At 38.8% G+C, this 17910-nt stretch overlaps 2 protein-coding genes across 3 annotated transcripts; one reads left to right on the top strand and one right to left on the bottom strand.

Annotated features, from left to right (window-relative positions):
* The first annotated feature begins 13 nt into the window (after window positions 1-13).
* Window positions 14-5308, top strand: yif1b (Yip1 interacting factor homolog B (S. cerevisiae)). Of its 2 annotated transcripts, none has more exons than XM_063906847.1 (8): window positions 14-169; window positions 1724-1826; window positions 2093-2222; window positions 2349-2453; window positions 2736-2872; window positions 3127-3282; window positions 3418-3511; window positions 4013-5308. In XM_063906847.1, exons 1-8 carry the CDS (start codon window positions 133-135, stop codon window positions 4166-4168), a joined length of 918 nt encoding a protein of 305 aa, XP_063762917.1. In that variant the 5' UTR covers window positions 14-132; the 3' UTR covers window positions 4169-5308. The 2 variants fall into 2 exon arrangements, with proteins under 2 accessions (XP_063762917.1, XP_063762916.1); XM_063906846.1 differs by having other exon boundaries at window positions 14-178.
* Window positions 5309-6285: 977 nt separating this feature from the next.
* LOC134880120 (probable E3 ubiquitin-protein ligase HERC6) lies at window positions 6286-17508 on the bottom strand. The gene is made up of 23 exons (XM_063906845.1): window positions 17272-17508; window positions 16401-16551; window positions 16220-16296; window positions 15322-15549; window positions 15024-15115; window positions 14807-14934; window positions 14374-14528; window positions 14100-14155; window positions 13645-13736; window positions 13468-13527; window positions 13229-13325; window positions 11239-11419; window positions 10860-11011; window positions 10550-10669; window positions 10314-10412; window positions 9971-10150; window positions 9152-9292; window positions 8461-8627; window positions 8277-8340; window positions 8106-8176; window positions 7564-7747; window positions 6846-6948; window positions 6286-6730 (listed from the first exon to the last, which is right to left on the bottom strand). The coding sequence occupies exons 1-23, from the start codon at window positions 17489-17491 to the stop codon at window positions 6495-6497; spliced, it is 3054 nt and encodes a 1017-aa protein (XP_063762915.1). The 5' UTR covers window positions 17492-17508; the 3' UTR covers window positions 6286-6494.
* Between the last annotated feature and the right edge of the window lie 402 nt (window positions 17509-17910).

The following is a 17910-nucleotide window of genomic DNA, read 5'->3' as shown; positions in this document are numbered from 1 at the left end:
TACAGTAGAAGAAGAAGACACCGCTTACTTCCGTGTCAGTGTTACTTCCCCCGGTTGCTTGCTATCTAGTAGCGTCTGCCTCTCACTGTAGTCTGTTATCCTGCATCTACTGCTACCATATTATCAGTCCAAATGGATTATACTGCAACTCAAAGTGGGTTCAGACAGCGTAAGTTACGTACGTGATTTTTTCGATCAAATCAGCTTTTAATATCAGCTAAAGCTTGCATGTGCACATTTTGTACCTGCTATCTCTCTTCAGTCTAAACGGAACCGAATGAAGGTGTTGCTGGTTCCAGCCGGTTGAGGCTAACAACTAGCTATATATAACAACTTCGAAAAACAGACTCAAAACTGTCCTCTGTTAAAGTCCACCACACTTTAACGTTAATCAATCTGACAGATATTATCTGTGAAATGAATGGTGAGTTAACGTTAGTAACCGTTAGCTTCGCCAGATGCCATTAATAAAGCTGTATTCATAAATAATGCTTACTGGTTAGCAGAGGTGGAAGTAAGCACATTTACTCAAGTGCTGTATTTAAGTACAATTTTGAGAGACTTGTACTTTACTAAAGTATGTCCATGTTATGCTACTCTGTACTTTTACTCCAATACATTCGTTTAATACCTTTAGTAACTTTGCCGATTTATAATAACTTAAAACGGACATCTGGAGTAAATACACAAGCTACTCTGCAGCATTAAACATTAGTGAAACTAGCTGCACCTTTACCAGCTTTAATGCATCAATAATTACGATCAAAACATATAATGGATATTATTCTGAAATGGACTAATTTGCATAACACGTATTTTTTCTTCTGATACTTTAAGTATATTTGAATGCTAATACTGTTGTACTTTTACTACAGTGACATTTTGAATGCAGTACTTTCACTTTTAACAGAGTATTCCCACACTGAACTACAAGATCTCAGTACTTCTCCCACCTCTATTTCACTTCATTAATCCAAATCTGCAAATCAACTAAAGGTTTTAAGACTTTTTTTTGTAGTGAGGTAAATAACAAAGTATTAGCATATTGATAGACTCAAGGAAAGTGCAGGTCTCTCAAAATGGTACTTAGGTACAGCACTTCATTTACTTAGTTACTTTTCACCGCTGCCTAGCATTCTGTAGGTTTTATATCTGTCTGTCATACATTTATTGCCATTAGGAGTTACAGGAAAAGAGGTCAGAGCTAAAACAAGGTTATTATCACTCCCTGAAGGAAGGGATATAAAGAGCTCTTTTTTTTGCACAGTGCCTTCACATTTGTTCCACAGTCGTACTAATAATTTGTACTTAAACTCTGATCTGGACTTGTATTTTGATAAATCATGATGCTCAAGAAGTGGTGCATTAAATAAGCTGATGTTTTCCACTGTGTAAGCCATACCTTAACTGTTTTGGTGTGTAGTAGCTACAAACTTTGAAACCTTGAAACCTTGAAATGTGCAGGCATGAATATTTAAAAGTGGTTAATGTGCTCGGACTGAGAAGAATAAAAAAACCACTAAGGAAAGGATAATATTTGAAAAAGGAAAATTGTTTTGCAATATTATGACAGCTATCAGCATATACACAGGAAGGGCAGACAGAATAACTGGTCTTGAATGTCTACGCATTACAATACCCTTACCCTTAAATTGTGATTTTAGAGGTTCAAATCAACTCCTTTTGTATGAAATATCTCTAACCCATCTGATTCTCCGTACAGAGCCTAATATGCGTGTGAGAAATAGCCCAGTGGATGGTACGGATGGCAGCCAGTTGTTTGAGGACACAAGTGGAGTTGCATCGGGACCACCGGCAGGATACAGGTGGGAGACAGTCTGAAATTGGTTGGATATTAAACTGTTTAAGATATACTGTCCTTTTGTCTTCTGAATTAACGTGTCTGATTTTAAAAAAGCATACCGGGATAAGGTCACGCCCTTAAAAATAACATATTGATACTTTTTTTCTACTGTAATTCACCTCTCCAGTCACTCTCCCATTAAAACTGACTATGTGTGTGTGTGTTTTTTTTTTTAGCTTTATGACACATTATGTTCCTATAGTTATACATTTTTCTTGTGTCCTGCAGTAACCAGCAGGCTGGGCTTCAAGCAGCAGGATTTTCCGGCCAGTCCCTCCTGTCAGACCCAATGTCTAACCTGGCGATGGCCTATGGCAGCTCACTGGCCTCCCAGGGAAGGGAAATGGTGGACAAGAATGTAAGACTGAGTCATTATTGTTTTATATCATTGCTTAGGAGAAAGGGGTGTCAAACGTCTGGCGATATGTAAGGTCAAGGTAAAAGCCGGATGAATAATGCATGCGTGTATGTCTCTGTGTTTCAGCTGGACAGGTTCATTCCAATTTCTAAGCTGAAATATTACTTTGCCGTGGATACTGTGTACGTGGGGAAGAAGCTGGGCCTTCTTGTTTTCCCTTACATGCACGAGGTAAGTCCTGCTAAAATAAATGTTATGCCTGCCACATCGCACCGGTGGAGGTAATCCTTTGTATGTGAACATTTGCAGATTTGTTTCCTTTGGGCTCCAGGTTGAGACAAAAACCTTTTTCTTGTCCTGACTGTTGCAGTTTAAATACCTTGACAAGGAATCAGGACAATTCAGTATACAGAACGTCCCAGGAATCTATTCTACCATACTACATGTGTTTTCCCTCAATTAATTCAGTATCGATAAAGCACGTTGTAAGTGTGTGATCATGTTGTGTTGTAGAACTGGGAGGTGAGCTACCAGCAGGACACTCCTGTGGCGCCACGCTTCGATGTGAACGCTCCTGATCTCTACATTCCCGCCATGGGCTTCATCACATACATCCTGGTGGCTGGACTGGCCCTCGGCACACAGAACAAGTACATACATCTCTGGTCTAGTTTTCTGGTTTGGAAAGAAGATGTTGATAGCAACATGTTACAAAGAACACACAGTATCATGAATTAATAACAGGATTTCACTGATTCAACATTAAACATGTATCTAGTGGATGAAAATGGTTTTATATTCTTACGCTCAAAAGAAAAATCTCTTCTTCTTTGCTAAAAGATGGTGATGTATTGAGTTCACAGTATATACATGTATAGAAATGAACATTGTGTGCGCCCTTCAGGTTTTCCCCGGAGCTGCTGGGAGTTCAGGCCAGCTCAGCGTTGGTGTGGCTGATCATGGAAGTCCTGGCAGTCCTGCTGTCGCTCTACCTAGTGACCGTTAACACTGACCTCACGACCATTGACCTGCTGGCCTTTTCTGGCTATAAATACGTTGGGTGTGTACACCATCTTTCTGTATCCACATTTCTTCACATACTTTTCATTTTTCACTAGAACGATGCTCAGAACACAACATCTCTTAAATCTTCTAAGTTTAACTCTAACTGTGTGTGTCCTCCGTGTCTCCTCAGGATGATCGTAGGTGTAGTGTCAGGCCTGTTGTTCGGTAGGCCAGCATACTATCTCTCTCTACTGTGGTGTTGTGCTGCCATCTTTGTCTTTATGGTAAGGAGCAGCATCTACTAACTTCTGAGGCTTGAAATGATTTGTCTTATTGGACAGACTTCCTGTTTGATTAGGGACAGATGTCTGCTGCACACATAAGATTATAATAGATGCCTTTCAATAACATATTCTGGAGAAATCTTCTTTGTCTGCTTGACCTTTTTCCTTATCCCTCACCCTCTCCTTCACTCTCCAAAGCTTTCTACCATTTGTCCTGCTCTCTGTTGAGCTCACATCTACATTTTTTAATACAAAATAATCCTCCCTGTACCTTCACATAGCTAACATGCATAGAACTAGCTAGCAAAAGACATATTTATATATGTATAAAGTTTGTTATTTAGGTCATAGTTTAGCTTTTGCTATTCCGGACTGCATTGGGTGATTTTTTTTCTTGCCCTGTCTATTTGTATTATTACTATTTGGAGGGCTCAGCTCACTTATATGCATGTTTTTTGAAACGGTTGATATAAAGAATATCTTTAACGTGTCCCTCCTCAGATCCGAACCCTACGTCTGAAGCTTTTGTCGGAGGCGGCGGCGGAGGGGAGGCAGGTGAGAGGAGCCAGAAACCAGCTGAGGATGTATCTCACCATGTCTATAGCAGGAGCTCAACCTATCTTCATGTTCTGGCTCACCTACCACCTGATCAGATAAAACCCACACACTCATTTGTAATAGATGGACTTTGCTTTCTGAACGCCATATCACCGCCCGTAGAAACACTCAAGAAAACACACACATCAGAGGAGCTGGACTTGGATGTAACACACAACGGCCCACATTTTTTGGATGATAAAGACCCACTCCATGTATGCATGGAGCTGAACAACACATGCTAAAAGACGATTAAGAGAGGGGAGGCGTTACTGTCTCTCCTCTCACAGCACAGTCCCGTTTCATTAGAATATCGTTGCCTTTTTTTTGTCCTTTTCTATGTAATGTCTTCAAAATTGTGTAGCTAAAGTAAGTGGCTTTTTGTTTGGTTTTTCTATGTAATTATTTGTTGATTCTGTTTATTTAAGGTTGTATGTATGTGAATAGCAAAAGTATTATTGCAGCCGATGCTGCTCTGGACTGATATCTCATGTGATTTTTCTGAGCCAACTCTAAAGAAAGCACACTAGCCTGACACGAACCGTCCATGTAACGACAAGAAAGTAGTAAGAAACAGGTTTGAAAGGTGATTAAAATATCCTTTTCACTGCACCTAATGTCTATGTTGTGGCAGAGACCTCCTCATCAGGAACCTAGGGTTATCTAACTGGTGTAACGGGGTGTAGAAGCACCTCTGTTTTATGTCTTTAATCTTTTTGTATGTGCTTTGATACATGTCTGAGCTTTGCTGCCTGACAACTGTTGAATAGAATTGTCAACTCTGTAAGCTACGACTTTAAAGGTGCATACCTTGCAATGTAATGTTGAATTGACTTTGATATCCTTTTTAAAAACCAAGTAAATTATTTACTGCTTTTCATATTGAAAGTCGGGCGTTATAAAGAAAAGGGAAGCACGGGGATGGTCTGTTCTGTGAAAATGTGTTGTCTCTTTGAGATACTTGAAATACTTTCATGTGCTTTAATGTAAATCATCTTATATCACCGCGTCACTAAGTGTCAGCTTTTTTATGTTGCCACTGTTTACTCAAACCAAGGTAGCATTTGCAAACATTTAAATTCATTCAGGAAACTATTAGAGATTCAGGATCTTTGCAACTCGGATGACATTTCTGATAATTGATGATGAAACGGTTTTGTCAATAGACTGAGGTGCCAATAAAACTTTTTTCAAAATGTTTTTCAATGTGCTCATTTAAATAGGGTACCTGAAATTGCAGCGTCTCGTTATAAATGACTCAATTACTGAAATGTAGCTAGCTATTTACTTCTTTTTTTTTAGATTGATCATAAATGGATCCCATCGCAACTGTTTTAATAGGCTGAAAGCAACCTATCAAATCAAGCCATTGAAATTATGTGACGATTTGATTTGACTGATTAATAAATGTAAACTGATGGAGCTGCTGAGTTGTGTGCTTATGTGCTTTCCTTGTTCTCAGATTTTAAATTGCTTTTGTAGGGGAGGTAGGTACAAATCTTTGACTGACTGGACTAATATTGGATTTTTATTCCTATAGGCCTTTAAGTTTTTAAGCTTAATCTTTGCACTTTTATTCAGTTATCAGGCCTTCTTTAAAATACAACATCAGGAATAGCATTTTATAAAAGATGATTCCAATATACCTGATTCCAGGAAATAAAAATCCAGGAAATAACCAGACACTTTGGGATATCAGAAGACTTCACAGCTGACATAAATACTGTATATAGTACACGCAAAAATATATTAAACTGCAAGAGAAACTCATTTATTTACTATGAAAGATTACAAAGTTAAAAAAATAATACACTTAAGAAAGATTCTGTTTTGTTTTACTTTCGTCACAAACATCAAATATTAACTTACGTTTTGAACTTGTATAACATGAACGGAAGAAGTTTTTAATGTTAAGAGTGTCATCATATAATTAAAGAGTATAGTGCTCATCCTAGAGTGGACCTACCATAACAGGGACAGATATGGCCGTAGCCTGTATCCTGCACACACAACTTGTGGAGAATGGATGGATGGAGATGGATGGATGGATGGATGGATGGATGGATGGTGTTACTTCAGGCTGTTTTTATTTATTTTTCAATCTTTCTTTCCTATTAAAATGTGTGGTTGTGACTGTTAAAGCTGAATTAATATGCCCCAAAAAAATGGCTATAACAGAGTTTGCAAAAAACATTTATAAATGATTCTTCAACTTTCAACATGTTCAAGAGCAAACAAAAACAAATAAAAGCATTACCGTTTCTCATACTACTGAAAAATAGAATATGGGCTGCTGATGTACTCCTGTGAACTACAGCTACATTTGGCAGATTATTGAGACAAAAATAACAACTATAACAATGTTTGTAATGCAGACTTCATTACTTCATTCTTCAATGTCTTTTTTCTTCCAGAAGCCTCTGTTGTGATTAATAGCCTGAAGGAGCCTGGTCTTCATGGTCCTCTCAACCGGGTACCTCTGGTAGATCGGCAGTAACAGCAGACAGTGGCAGGTGAGGGATTCTGGCATATGGATCTCGGTGGAATCGGGCAACACAGTGACTCTCATCTGGACGCTCTCCATACCCAGGAACGGAACACGGTAGGTGCCAGTGAGGAACACTGATAACAAAAAAAGTCATGAAATAAAACTTCATAGAACACCAAGGAAGCTAATACTGATAGAGACTCTGGTTAGAATAATACTTCAATTATGTCAATCATTTATGGTACTTACGAAAGAATTTCTTCTTTTCCTCCGCAGTCAGATTCTCAAACACCTCCCAGAAGGTCACGATGTTTGGATGGTTTTCATGGTAGTCTCCTTCATAAACTGTGTTCTGTTTGGAAATGACAGATGACAGATAGTTCAGTTACACCTTCCCTACAAGCACTTCAACACACACAACTGTAGGAACAAACAAAGTAACTTAAACACATATCTTAAATGTCTCTCTTTAGATTTAAATATGTTTGGAGACTACTATAATATGTTTCCATGCTGTAATGTTCAAAAAACCCATTATTCATCCGATACTGCCTGCCTGAGAAAAGCTGTATTTAGCCTCTTCCTGATTCCGATGAACTCTTCAGACCCTCCCTGCCAAAAAAGCTTTGTCTATTCTCATTGGTCAGGGTCCTATGAGGTCTTGATCGTCAAAAGGATCTTCAGGATTTTAAATATGTGGATCGGGAGAAATAAGAGACAATCTTTTTTGCTGACTTTCTGAGTCTCTTAAACACACAGGGGAGAAATACAGTATGTGTGTGTTTAAAAGACATGAAAACGTTTGTTAGACAAATAAGTAAATAAATAACTGGTCATCTCGCTATCCATATTTTTGTAATATATTCTTGTTCGAAATGATATATCTCAGACATAAGCTAAAAAAATCATTCTGAATTTCTGAACTTCAATATTCAACAGTGGAAAGCTCTTGTGGTTTTCAGCAGACCTTCTTGAACACATCCCAGTCGTAGTTTTCCTGGCCCACCATCACTGCCTGCAGCTCCTCGGGCTGGAAAAACTCCACCACGTCGATGTCACACACCTTGAAGAAGCCTCTCTTGAATGCTTCAAACACTCTCTCCACTGATTTGTTGAAGGCATAGTTGATGTACGCGTCTACAAACTCTTTCCTATTAAAAAATAAAATACAATAATATTGAATTATTAGATTGAACTGAGTGCTGACAATGTCCTGAGTTATCCCACATTCTTAAGAAATTCTAAATGTTGCTCCTGTAATACACTATACAAAGTAGAGCAACTCAACACTAAATCTGCCCTCTAAAGCTTGACAGGTTTAACTGTTTAACTGCTAGATGGCAGTAAAAGCAGGATTTGCAGTCAACATTAGAATTGGTCATTGTGTGTTTGTTGACTCAATGACAAGACATCTGGGAGCTTGTCAAAGGCACCGACTGACAGAAATTAAATACATGTTTAAAGTCTGTGAGGCATATTGTTAAACACAGCAGTTGTTTGCGAACATACCTGTTGGACGCTGTCACAACTTTCCCAGGTTCTGTCGGATCAAGTTCAACTGTCTCGCCGTCCCAGGGCACCTGGTAAAACAAACAATTACAGGAAGAGTGGACCATGCAGCAACACGTGTGGGCAACAGAGCAGAAGTATGTCTTTCGGACTGCGATTGAGTAAACCTACATTGAAAGTAATCTCCAGCTTTTTGACTTCCTCAGGACAGCAGTCCAACATGAACTGCCAAGACCTGAAAAGAACAATGTCAATAATACAAAAAGTTCAATATAACAGAACTGCATCAACAAAGAGTTTTAAATCAAAACAAGAAAAATTGTAGCGAGAAAATAAACAAGAATATGAGTCTTACTCTCCCATGACAGGGTCGAACTCCTTCATGTCATCCAGTGAGGGTTTGACTCTTAGTAGCTTCTTGAAGAGAACCAGTGGGAAGCGCAAGTTGACAAGGGTGTGGTTGTAGAGAGCCAGGCCGCACAGAACGCCAAACAGGAAGTAGGTCTTCTCCTCTACTTTTGGCTGTTTGGTTTATGAAAAAACACTTGATTGAGATTTGGCAGGATTAAATAATGATGAAAAGGTCAAAGGTACAGTGTGTCAGACATCAGAAAAACCTGAGTTATACATTCACCTCTTTGTTCTTAAGACTTTTATAGTAATCAGCTCACTCGTATGTTACATTTCTTCAAATGAGGGATTTGTTTAGTGCTTACAAAAACAAATTTGTAAATAGGGCTGGGCAGCATATCGACAATATACCAATATATTTTCAAATGTACCAAGCATCCTTTCGAAGAATTAGCAGCAGGACCACCCCCCACAGCTGTTGGTTATGTTAAGCAGGAGAGGAAAACCTACACGTCTTTCATTTTGCTCACAATCTTAAAAGTGTCGGAGGGTTAAGAAAAACATCTTAACCCCCTTTATAAAAAAAAGTGTATCAGTCTTAAAATAGTTAGATATGACTTTTGGTCCATTTTACCCAACACTGAGTATATAACAGAATTGAATTAATGGTTTTGTGTTTTAATATCTTGTCTTACCCTGACAGGGAACCAGGCCAGTTTGCTCTCGTTGAACATGAACATTTTAGAGTCGGGAGCCATCAGCTTTTTAAACACACACAGGAAGAAATCTCTTTTGTAGACATCCATCACCTTCGTCCTGTCTTCATCAAATTGCACCTTCGAAGGATCGAACAATATTTTCATTATTAACAGTCCTTAAACTAAATTGTTATCAGCTCTGATGGTAAATAAAACTTCCTGACATCCATTTCGGGCTTAGAACTACTTGAAGGGATTTAATCGAGCAAGACACCCCAAAAAGCATAATTACTATACCAACAACTCCCCTTACACAATCCACTAATTGCTGCTATTGATGGGCAAATGTAAGCAATTTAATTGTACATTTATTTAATTCACATTATTATAAAAACAATTCAATTGATGCGACTAACTTCCAGGCAGTCTACATATTTGTTATGTTAAATTAGCTCCAATTACTTCTTATATCTTTATTGTAATCGACATTTTGCTCAAAATGCAGGCAACTGATTTTACACATAAAGTAAAAAAGTACTGATGCAATGAAAAAGTTGCTTTGAAGTAGCATTGTGTGGAAGTGTAGGATACAGATTGTGTTGAATTTTGACCCACTACGGAGAGTAGACCTTCAGATACCTCAGATATCTTGCATTGAATTTGACAATTTTCCCTTTCCACAAAACATGGAAGTGCAAAACTAAATGGCTGTAGTAACAACTTGGAAATTAAGTAAATTAAAGACAAGGGCTACAAAATGTTGCCTCGGATAACTAAAAATGGCAACATTTTGCAGGTTTGTTGTAGTATGTTTACCAATAGCTGCCTTTTGAAAGCGCAGTGGTCGGCTGCCCCCAGCTGTCTGAAGGTGTCCTCCACCAGGTGAGTGCGTCTCAGGGTGAGCTGGAAGACCGGCGCTGGGGCAGATTCTGGGCCATCCAAATAAAGCTCTTCAGGACACTTCAAAGCCAGTTCATAAATGACACCTTGCACTTGCTGCAATTACAAAAACCTATCTTTAAAAAGAAACCTACATAAAGTAAGATTTGTCAAATTGAATGTTCAAAAACAAGGAACAACCTCAGCTGTATGACGAAAAATCCTTAAACACAACTTCAGTAAATTGTTTATGAATGATATAATGTTATAAATACTGTACCTTTATGATTGACACAAACTTCTCAAAGAATGCCACCTTTTGAACCAGAGGTAGTAGGAAAGGGTAGCGGCAGAAAATGACGGGTGTGTGGACATCATCCTTCAAGGAAAGAAATTGATGTTTTACCAGGAAATAATTTCAGCAACACGAAGTTCAACAGAAAATGCTAAGGATAGAAATCACAGAGTTCTAACAATATAATGTAATATCTCAAAAATGTTACGGTATGTTAATACCTCTTCTTTAGCCTGTTTAATCCACATAGCGATGTCCTGCTCTACCATAACCATGTCACTGATTTCCTCTACGTAGAAGGTGCTCGGTGGGACTTTGAAGGGCTTTCCAGTTTTGTTTGCCTTTGAAAAAAAAAAGAAAACACACTTAAAAATAAAATAATCAACACTCTTAGAAGCCTATATTCTTTGCATCAACTGGATCAGATAGGAGTGAAGATCTGTCTTTATTAGCCTGTTATATGGATAAATGACTTTCTTTCATGTGTGAGCCTAAAATAAAAATAAATAAATAAAGTCAAACTGCACTGACTTTGTAAAGTAGCTTGAGGACCTCCGCCAGGAATTTGATTCCTGGGTTATGAGTTATCAGGAGGCCATTTCTGAGCATGAAGGCCATGGCTTTTTTGAACACCAAGATGTGCTTCATCAGTATGGAGGGTTCAACGGTAGACCACCAGCGTCCTGAGAACAAAAGCATTGTTGTGTTTGAATAAGACAGCAGGGTAATGCTAAGTTAACTGGCTGCAATGTTAATAGTTACTTTCAGGAAACATAAACACAGGTTTAGCTGATGTGATAAATAAAACATATTATGTTGCAAACTGTGTTAATCAGTTAACAATTAAGTAAATTAAGTTAAAAATGTATGCATGGATTATTACAAATCACAAAAAAGTGCTGTCCTTTACTTAGTGTTTCTTGAGTCTTCTCCGGCAGCTCATCAATACTGATCGCTAACGCCAACACCAACTGCATGACATTACACTCCTCTTGGAAGAGGGGACATGTCAGCAGAATCAGTAAGATTTCTGGTGATTTTAGGAAACGGTTTGAAGAGCAGAGGTTACCAATGAGGATTGTAAGATTTACCTGCATTAAAAAAAAGACAATTGAGATTACATTGTAATGTTTACACAGCATGAATAGGTTTGAAAATAACACCATTCATTGTCTAGTGTAAACAACTTTTCAGAGCCTAGTATATACAGTTAGATCCATAAATATTTGGACAATTTTGGTTCTGTACATTACCACAATGCATTTTAAATAAAACAATTCAGATGCAGTTGAAGTGCAGACTTTCAGCTTTAATTCAGTGGGTTGAACAAAAAGATTGCATCAAAATGTGAGAAACTAAAGCATTTTTAAACACAATCCCTTCATTTCACGGGCTCAAAAGTAATTGGACAAATTAAATAACTGAAAATAAAATGTTCATTTCTAATATTTGGTTGAAAACCCTTTGCTGGCAATGACTGCCTGAAGTCTTGAACTCATGGACATCACCACTGGGTTTCCTCCTTTTTAATGCTCTGCCAGGCCTTTACTGCAGCGGTCTTCAGTTGCTGTTTATTTGTGGGCCTTTCTGTCTGAAGTTCAGTCTTTAAGTAAAATGCATGCTCAATTGGGTTGAGATCAGGTGACTGACTTCAAGAATATTTCACTTCTTTGCTTTAATAAACTCCTGGGTTGCTTTGGCTGTATGTTTTGGGTCATTGTCCATCTGTATTATGAAACGCTACCCAATCAATTTGGCTGCATTTGGCTGGATTCGAGCAGACATTATGTCTCTGAACACCTCAGAATTCATCCGGCTGGTTCTGTCCTGAGTCACATCCTCAATAAACACTAGTGACCCGGTGCCACTGGCAGACATGCATGCCCAAGCCATCACACTGCCTCCGCCGTGTTTTACAGATGATGTGGTATGCTTTGGATCATGAGCTGTACCACGCATTCACCATACTTTTCTCTTGCGATCATTCTGGTAGAAGTTGATCTTGGTTTCATCTGTCCAAAGAATGTTCTTCCAGAACTGTGCTGGCTTTTTGAGGTGTTTTTTAGCAAAGTCCAATCCACCCTTTCTATTCTTGAGGCTTATGAGTGGCTTGCACCGTGCAGTCCCTCTGTATTTACTTTCATGCAGTCCTGTCTTTATGGTAGACTTGGACATTGATACGCCTACCTCCTGGAGAATGTTTTTCACTTGGTTGGCTGTTGTGAAGGGGTTTCTCTTCACCATGGAAATTATTCTGCAATCATCCCCCACTGTTGTCTTCTGTGCATGTCCAGGTCTTTTTGCGTTGCTCAGTTCACCAGTGCTTCTTTCTTTCTCTCTAAGGATGTACCAAACTGTAGATTTAGCAACTCCTAATATTATAGCAATTTCTCAGATGTTTTTTCTTTTGTTTTCATAGCTTAAGGATGGCTTGTTTCACCTGCATGGAGAGCTCCTTTGACCACATTTTGTCTTCACAGCAAAATCACCACACCCCAAATCAACTCCTGGCCTTTTATCTGCTTAATTGATAATGACAAAGGAATTGCCCAAACCTGCCCATGAAATAGCCTTTTTGTCAATTGTCAATTACTTTTGGTCCATTTTAAAAGAGGGTGGCACATGTTATGGAGCTTAAACTCCTAAACCCTTCATCCAATTTGAATGTGGATACCCTCAAATGTACGCTGAGAATCTGCACTTTATGTCATTATATAACTATAATTGGAATATGTTTCAGTAAACAGGTAAAAAAACTAAACTTGTGTCAGTGTCCAAATATATATGGACCTAACTGTGTGTGTATACATACATACATACATACATATATATAATATCTCAGTTCTAGTCTTAAGCAAAAGAGAGTAATTCATGACAGTAATTCAGATGACAGTCTTAACTGATTGTCTGATCCATGGTACTGCCAGCATCTGGTCGAAAGCTTTGCTAGCTGCATCGAGGTCCACAGTTAAAGCACCTGCTTCTGATGGAGACCCACTGGTATCCAAAGCAAAGCATTACAACAAAGTAGCAGAAGCAGTATGAGCTAATGGGATTCAGAAGATCTTAGGATTCTTAAGTCTACATTATAAAATATATTTGTACTAATGAGTTGAACAATAGAAAAAGAAGAACTCACTCAGCCTTTGTGAAACTTGCAACAAGACTTGCACTTGTCAGAAACATGTGAGATATTTCCCTGTGGAACAGGAAAAAAAAGACGGGGGGGGGAACATTAGAACACTGTATCTACTGCTTGATGTATTATATGTTATATGTGCAGCTACAAACATAATAAAATTATGAAAATAACTACCTCTTTGCCTCAACGTTGCCATGTTTCATTGACAGCCATTGTTGAAGTTTGGTCTTGTCAAGTCGGCCAGTTATCCGTCCTTTGTCCAAACGCTTAAAGGACAGACATGAGATTTAACAGCTTTGATAAAAAATTAAATCTGCAATAACAATGGGCCTTGTGCATGAATGTTTTTCTTATTTTCCTCTTGAGTTTGTTCCTGAACACAGCAATAGGACGAAAATAAGAAAATCCTACGTGAGATTACAGCCAAATCTGTTCCGTTTTGAATATGTTGATGAATTGCGTTTGATCTTAAATTTGATGCGTTTTACCTAGCAATTTCCAATTAGCTTAAGGGAAAAGCCCCACTAAAAACATCGAAGGGCACCAGACTTAACGGTTAAGATCAAATCTGTACTTGAAATTATTCATGCCCTATTCCCAGTGAGTCTTTGATGAGGTGAACACATTACCTGTGGAGGTGAAGAGTAGGTGTAGTTTGTATTCCACCCAGCTGATATTTTCATTTCTGCTTAAACAAAGATAAAACTAATGAGCAAATGTATTACATTACATTAATTAGAACTGCTTCTAAAGCGAACCAGACTTATATTCTCTGATAAGGATGCTATTTCTCCAATATGCCTTCACAAAGCAAATAGTTGTATGTTGCTATATTAAGGCTCTGAATTTGTTATTGGGGACCTTTAAAATCGACTTAACACCACCCTGCCTATATATACACACCCTCGGGTACGGCTGCTACACTTTCAGTGGTCTCTGGAAGTTGTACCAGAGAAGGAGTCAGACTTCTTTCTGTTCGTCCTGTCCCAATTTGACCTCTGGCCCCATCGCCAAAAGCCCACAGCTTGCCAGAGGAGGTCAAAACCAGTGTATGACGTCTGGGGGACAAAAACAATTGTGATTGTCAATCAATAAGTCAAATTATATTTCTATAGCAGTATATCACAAATTTGACCTTTGTCTCAGGAGGGTTTACACTGTGTACAGCATACAACACCATCTGTTTTTAGACCCTCACAGCACACACTGAAAAACTCCCCAAAACAGCCCACAATTAATAGGGAAAAAAGTAACAAACCTCAGGGAGAGTAACAGAGGAGGGATCCCTCGCCCAGGATGATAGATGTGCAATAGGTGTTGTGTTTACTGTTTTTACCTGCCACAGGCAATCTGTGATGCGGGTCCATCCATACCATCCACCAGTCTGGGTATCACTTCATTATCAGAAGAGTTGTGACCGAGCTGACCGTATCTTCCCTCTCCAAAAGTGAAAACCTTGCCATCCTAGAGTCACATCACATCAAAATAAGCAACATCCTAATATTATGTTTACAATGCAGTTAATGATTGGTTGAAATCAGAACACTTAGTACCTTAGTTAACACAGCAGAGTGTGCCTCTCCACAGCTTATGAAGGAGACACCTAGAGGTCTGAGTGCGGGTACCATGCAGATGTTGAACCTGCCTGATAAATATGATTGAAAATAGAATGAAAGATGCCTATTTCAAAATAATGATACGTATACAACTATGATGGTCTGTACAATTTAAATAATTTAGGTTAACATTTTAAAAATTGTGTAGAATCGGCCTGAAAAGGACAAAAGCCCTCCACAGAATTTGCTGCTTAATGGATGACATCATGACAAAACTCAAGTAAGGATTTTTTACCCTTCACATCCACCCTGTTGAGACCCAGCTGGCCAGATTTATTGGCCCCACAGCAGTACACCAGGCCTGGGAGTGTGAGGAACAGGGAGTGGGTTGCTCCGGCCGTAACCTGGGTAACCGCTACGCCGCTCAGAGCGAACACCGGTTCAGGTTCAAACTGCAGCGACACCTCTTTCCCCAGGCCGAGCTGACCATGGCTGTTCAAACCCCATGAGAAGACATCGCCTCCTGAAAAGTGATATAACAACCTTTTTATTGTGTAACACACTAAAATAACTCTAACACTGTAGACTTCCCCCCCCCCCCCTTTCATTTATCAACATACTAGTTTTCAAATATAACCAAAATATACTTTATTTGACATCTTATTTGTCAGGATGTTGATGATTGAGGTATCCTCTTTTCTGAAATGTGTTGCAGCTTGTTCGTTAAAATCCGACTAGGTAAATAATATTTACTTTGCAATCGTTCGGCGATGGGGAATAGGGACACTGGCACAGTGATAAATTGACATTAATATCTAAATCAAATCATTAGTACTGTGGTGACTATTGCAACTCAATATCACCATGGATTGATACTGTGCTTTGTGTCGGACGCGAGTGCTCTCTAATTACCACGACATTCTTCTTATTTATACCATTTATTTAAAAAAAAAAAACAGTGTGTGTTTGCAACACGGTTGAAAATGGTTTGCTCACACAGCCTCACCTGTGCTGGTGAGGTCACCTAAATACTCTGTGCTCCAATGCACCATCTAGTGCTCAAAACAAACAACAACTCATACAAATGGGCACAACAACTACATTACACATAAGTATAAATTACAAACTGTGGAACCAACACTGTCACTACATTTAATCACAGAAAGATGGCATCAGTATACTCATTGTCATACCTTTAGTCAGAGCCAGAGAGTGGGAGTTTCCACATGCAACTTGAATCACGGGTATTGGCAGTGGGATCTGCACTCGACTGCATGTTGATGAGACAATAAAAACTTTTAACAAATCATTAAACCTATGCCTACTTTCAGTAATTAGTATAGTATTCATAAATTCATTAGTGTGAGATCTTACCTTGGTCTGTTGCTGAGTAGATTTGGTAAAAGGCCTCGCTGTCCGTCCTCTCCTGCGCCCCAGGAGAAAACCTGTCCAGATTCACACACAGCCAGACAATGGTCCTGACCACAAGCTATCGCCACCACATCGCCCAGCCCCTCCACACGACCTTTTACAGGGGGACGGAGAAGAGAATAACATAGCATGTTTAGAGTTACAATATCTAATATCTAATACTAAAAATATCAAACTAAACGGTTTAAAACATGCTATCTACTATACATAAGAAAAAGTGACAGTTCTTATTAACAAAAATGGAAGGAAATTAGTTACATACCTTGCCTCAAATATAACATTTTGAGTACATTTATTTTACTTGTCTTGTTTCATTTAATGCAATGTTATTCTTTTACAATTTAGGTAATGCAGGACTATATTAAATCGTTGTTTTTCTTAAAACGATCCTAATAATCGTACTTCCACTAATTCCCACAAACCCGAACACGTCACTGTAATGAATTATCAACTTTTCCGCATCACACATAACTCTCGTTGCCTTCACTGACAAGAGGTAAACGAAACTGAAACCCAGCACAGCTGTTGATTTATGGATTTTGATGCATGATCGTAAGCTAATGATTAAACACAAGATAACGTTACTATTAAATGTAAATGTCTTGAAAAATGGAGAACCAAATACATCTGATATTCCTTACCAAGTATCCAATTTAGCTGTCATGAGATTTAAAAATAAATTAAAAAACAGTTCACGTTTAATGCTAAAGTTCTAACTGTCTAAGTGTTTCATTTTTATTTATAGCTGACAGAGTGTTTATTGAATGGGCTAATACATGGATAATTGTTGTTATTTCGAGATTCTGCAGCTTACCAATTGACCCTCCATCTTTAAGGTTCTTTCGCCCAAGTTGTCCCCGAGAGTTGTTTCCACATGATAAAACGCCGCCCTCCCCGCTGAGGAATAAAGTGTGCTGCTCCCCGCAGCAGATGTCGGTGATAACCCCGGGGACAGACCAGGACACCGGGCTGAGGCATTCCTGTGGACCGAGCTTTCCACTGGAGCTGTCACCCCAACAGTACAGCTTTACCATCGTGTCTCCACCTGGACTCTGTAGGCTGCAACGTCTGTGGCTGCAATTTATGTCCACTGATGCTGCCTTCAAGTGCTGTCGGAGGTATCAGTTGCACTGTAGTAAATATGCCCGTGGTAATTTTTCTGCGGTTCGTTTATATTGATTAGGTCTGCTTAAAATGTCTATCACCTTATATAGTAACTAGCTTCGATTTGTCATTTATTTTACCAACAAAGCAAGCAAAAGATAATCTAATAGAAACCACGATATAAGTTATCCAGTTTATGAGCCCGCCGGTAATCAGTGAAGGCAGCATGAGAGAAAACACACCAGTTACCAGAAGAGATCTGTTATCTTTTAAGTCATTTTTTACCGAAATGCTGCAACATATTGATGTGGGTAAATACAACTAAGTATAAGCAAAGGGAGCAGGTGGG

Source organism: Eleginops maclovinus, chromosome 18 (genome assembly GCF_036324505.1).
Source record: "Eleginops maclovinus isolate JMC-PN-2008 ecotype Puerto Natales chromosome 18, JC_Emac_rtc_rv5, whole genome shotgun sequence".
Lineage (NCBI taxonomy): Eukaryota > Metazoa > Chordata > Actinopteri > Perciformes > Eleginopidae > Eleginops > Eleginops maclovinus.
Note: the sequence above shows the minus strand (reverse complement) of the source record. Positions and strands in the feature narration are given on the sequence as shown.

Excerpts from the sequence above, each read along its gene's own strand:
- yif1b (XM_063906846.1), top strand. The coding sequence starts at position 133 with ATGGATTATACTGCAACTCAAAGTGGGTTCAGACAGCGTAAGTTAC. Across the intron at positions 2,454-2,735 it reads TTTTCCCTTACATGCACGAG|AACTGGGAGGTGAGCTACCA; the intron begins GTAAGTCCTGCT and ends GTTGTGTTGTAG. Across the intron at positions 3,283-3,417 it reads TCTGGCTATAAATACGTTGG|GATGATCGTAGGTGTAGTGT; the intron begins GTGTGTACACCA and ends GTGTCTCCTCAG.
- LOC134880120 (XM_063906845.1), bottom strand. The coding sequence starts at position 17,491 with ATGGTAAAGCTGTACTGTTGGGGTGACAGCTCCAGTGGAAAGCTCGGT. Across the intron at positions 14,935-15,023 it reads ACTCTGCTGTGTTAACTAAG|GATGGCAAGGTTTTCACTTT; the intron begins GTACTAAGTGTT and ends ATGTGACTCTAG. Across the intron at positions 11,012-11,238 it reads GAAGACTCAAGAAACACTAA|GACGCTGGTGGTCTACCGTT; the intron begins GTAAAGGACAGC and ends TTTTGTTCTCAG.